Below are 3441 nucleotides of genomic sequence, written 5' to 3'. Positions count from 1 at the left end.
CTATGGCTTTGCCTTCTTTGGGGATCATATTTTCATATTTGTTAAATTTCTTTCCTGTCATTACCTATGTTTGTAGCAATGATTTGTGTTATATAAACTTTTGTATTTGTATTGTGTATGATACGAAGCGTTGCTTCGTATCATATAACCATTGTATTATTTTTTATAATAAATAAACGGCCATGACGTGGCGTCTTTTATGAAGCCAGTCACTTTTTGGTTCGGTATGACTTGAAACGGATCAACGTAGTTGTGTGCGATTTTTTAAACTTACTTGTAAGGTATCCTACTCACTATCTGTGAACACATAACTTGCAACAGTGATATATTCAACAATATTATAATATTTTTATTCTACACCTGTATCTATATGCTTCTGAAGAACTTGACCAGAGACCTCAAAATGCTTTAGGATTGGATTGATGAAATAAAGCAACACAATATATGAGCAATTTGTCAATGGCGTGACTGCTAGGAGGACATACAGGGAAATGGTTTCTATTGAGGTGTTACACACATGAAAAAAAAACTCATAAAATTCCACGTCACCTGCCCAGGATCAGGAACGAACCTCAACCAACAGGTTAGCCTGCTTTAAACAGCTCTGAATTTATATTTATTCTGTTTTGATTTAATACTCGGAATTCAGTACCCTTTTTTAAAATTTTAACTTTCTCTGCCATGTGGGCACTAAGAGGGCCTGTTTTTTGCAAGCCCATTATGGGTTCGGCCAGGCTGACAATGGAGCGGCCGGGTGGTGAGGGACGGGGCCCGACATACCCGGACGGTTCCCCCGGAAAAATTCCTGGGGATTATTTGACCCATTCGGATTTGATCCCAGGTCCCCCAGAGCGATAGGCTGCCACCTTACTGCTGGGCCATCCATCCTAAGAAATTCAGTACTAAATCGTATGGTAGAATTTATAAAAATATCAACTATCACGAGTATATTTTTTTATTTTTGACTTATTCTGCCTTGTAAGCATTAAGAGGAGCTTTTCAATCACATCAACCATGACGATAAATGGGGTGGCAGGGTGGTAAGGAACGGGGACCGACATATTCGTGACTACCCATGAATATTTCTTGGGTTGGTTGCCCGGATTCGATCTCGGGTCCCCCAGAATGATAGACTGGCGCTTTAATCACTTTGGCCATCCAACAACCCGATTATTATGGGTTTAGCCTTATATTTTGTAATGTATATAAAAAGGCCTTCATAAAATCTTAAATTGTCAATGATAGATTTCTAATAAAAATAATAGAATCTGTCTTGATTACATCCTCGTTCGACGTAGCCATTGCTTCAGCTTGTGTTCGTCGTGGAGCAGCGCACCAAACGGCGGCCGCAATTTCTGATAAGTTATTTTTCTGAAAAAACTTCGTTGAACTTTGGAGACATTATTAATATAAATAATTTTTATGGCCGTTGAATAAGAAATGTTTCTTTCACAAGAAATGTATAAAATTACAGTACTGCATTAGACTTACGGTACAGTACCTAATTTACATACTGTACGATAGTAAACTCAACTTATTCGCCTAAACTCTCCGTAGCGTGGCGCTGGACGGCGGAAAGTAGTTTGGCTGCCCGATGATATTAATAGAATCTGTCTTGATTACATCCTCTTGAAAACAATGAGTACTTGATTGATAAAATATATTTCTGAATAACTAAAAGTAGATTTAAGAACCATAATTTAGTGTTTAATTGAACGTCTAATATATGGATGCCACCTCTATATAATCAATAGGCTATTAGCTTAATGCCCACATTTTTATTTTTTGTCATTTAGATTTGATAATGATTCTAAATGTTTGGTTGAGTATTGAAGGAATATAAATCAATATACGGAATTCGCTGATACAAACTAAAAAAAAAATTAATTTAATGAAGAGTTTCCAGTTAGATGTACAGTACATATATAAAGATTATTGATGTAATTTGGTTTAATTGATCATTTCTTTCTCTGTGAGATTGATGTTAAAAATATTTGCATTAAAAATGACGCTGGATAATTCCATCGTCATTTTTTAATGCAACATTAAAAACAATGGAATTCGAAACATGGAAGGCAACGGGAAACCACCATGTTCTATTTCTTTTTTTCCAAGACTTGATGAACATTGAACGAAATATAAATGAGATATGCACAAGTACAGATGGGACCCCTGGGTCTGTCCTTGTGCAGTATGCTACCAGGGAGAGATGCTGCGGACATGGTCTGGATTTCCTGGAAACGAGTGCTTCAAATGACGTGCCTGGATTAAAGCCGTCTGGAAGTCCTGGTGCCGATAAAGGAAAGACAATCAGAAAAGCAGCTCTTAAAGAAAGTCTAAGAGTGGGATGCTGGAATGTGAGGTCCCTTTATCAAACTGGAAAATTGGCCAATGTCATCAGAGAAATGAAGATTCTGGGAATATCGATTCTTGGTATTTCCGAGGTTAGATGGACAGGAAGAGGCGATATAAAAACAGAAGAAGGATTCAGATTCATATATTCAGGAGGAAAGGAACATGAACGAGGAGTTGGATTTATCATTGATAGGAAAACATCATGTAAAATCGACGGATATTGGCAAATATCGGATAGAGTCATTGCCTTGAGGATCAAGATGAAACCAAGAGATATGTTGATTATCCAAACATACCTACCTACTACAGATCACACAGACGAAGAAGTAGAGGAAGTATATCAGCAAATAAACCAATGTATTCAAGGAAAAGATAATAGAGATATTCTCCTAATAATGGGGGATATGAATGCAAAAGTTGGAAGAGGAAGAGAAGGAATTGTTATTGGCCCCTGGGGACTTGGAGAACGTAATGATAGAGGTGAAAGATTGATTGATTTCTGTAGGGAAAAGGGCTTGACTGTGATGAACACATGGTTCAAACATCACGAAAGAAGACTTTATACGTGGAAAGCCCCAGGATCAAGGGGAATCGAAGTTAGAAATCAAATAGATTTTATTTTGATTAATCATAGATACAGGAACACAATTACAAATATAAAAACATATCCAGGGGCGGATTGTGGCAGCGACCACAACCTCTTGCTCTCCGTGATCCGAGTTAAATTGAAGCACATAAAAAGAAATAGAAATGATAAAAGACTGAGAATTGATGATTTGAAGATTAACAACATTAGGGAAAAATATGAGAGTATGACTAATAATAGACTTCAAAATTTAAATTTGGAAGGAAATGTGGAAGAACTTTGGGAGAATATGAAAGGGGAAATTAAAGAAAGTGCTTACCAGGTTTTGGGAGAGGAGAGAAGAAAAGCAAGAAGACCTTGGATTACGAAAGAAGTGTTGGAGAAAATGGATGAAAGGAGAAGATGGAAAAGCGCAAATACATTAGATGCTAAAGAAAAATATAGAACAATCGATAAACAAGTGAAAAGTATGGCAAGAAAAGCTAAGGAAGATTGGCTAG

General features: G+C 36.9%; 1 protein-coding gene across 1 annotated transcript in view; it reads left to right on the top strand.

Annotated features, from left to right (window-relative positions):
- The first annotated feature begins 2120 nt into the window (after positions 1–2120).
- Positions 2121–3441, top strand: part of LOC111625417 (craniofacial development protein 2-like) — a 6846-nt gene continuing 5525 nt past the window's right edge. The window contains exon 1 of the mRNA XM_023368559.1: positions 2121–3413. Within this exon, the coding sequence (XP_023224327.1) occupies positions 2121–3413 (1293 nt within the window). The remainder of the gene's footprint in view (positions 3414–3441) is intronic.

This window comes from Centruroides sculpturatus, unplaced genomic scaffold (assembly GCF_000671375.1).
Source record: "Centruroides sculpturatus isolate CEXI.00-Female unplaced genomic scaffold, Cexi_2.0 scaffold420, whole genome shotgun sequence".
NCBI lineage: Eukaryota > Metazoa > Arthropoda > Arachnida > Scorpiones > Buthidae > Centruroides > Centruroides sculpturatus.
Note: the sequence above shows the minus strand (reverse complement) of the source record. Positions and strands in the feature narration are given on the sequence as shown.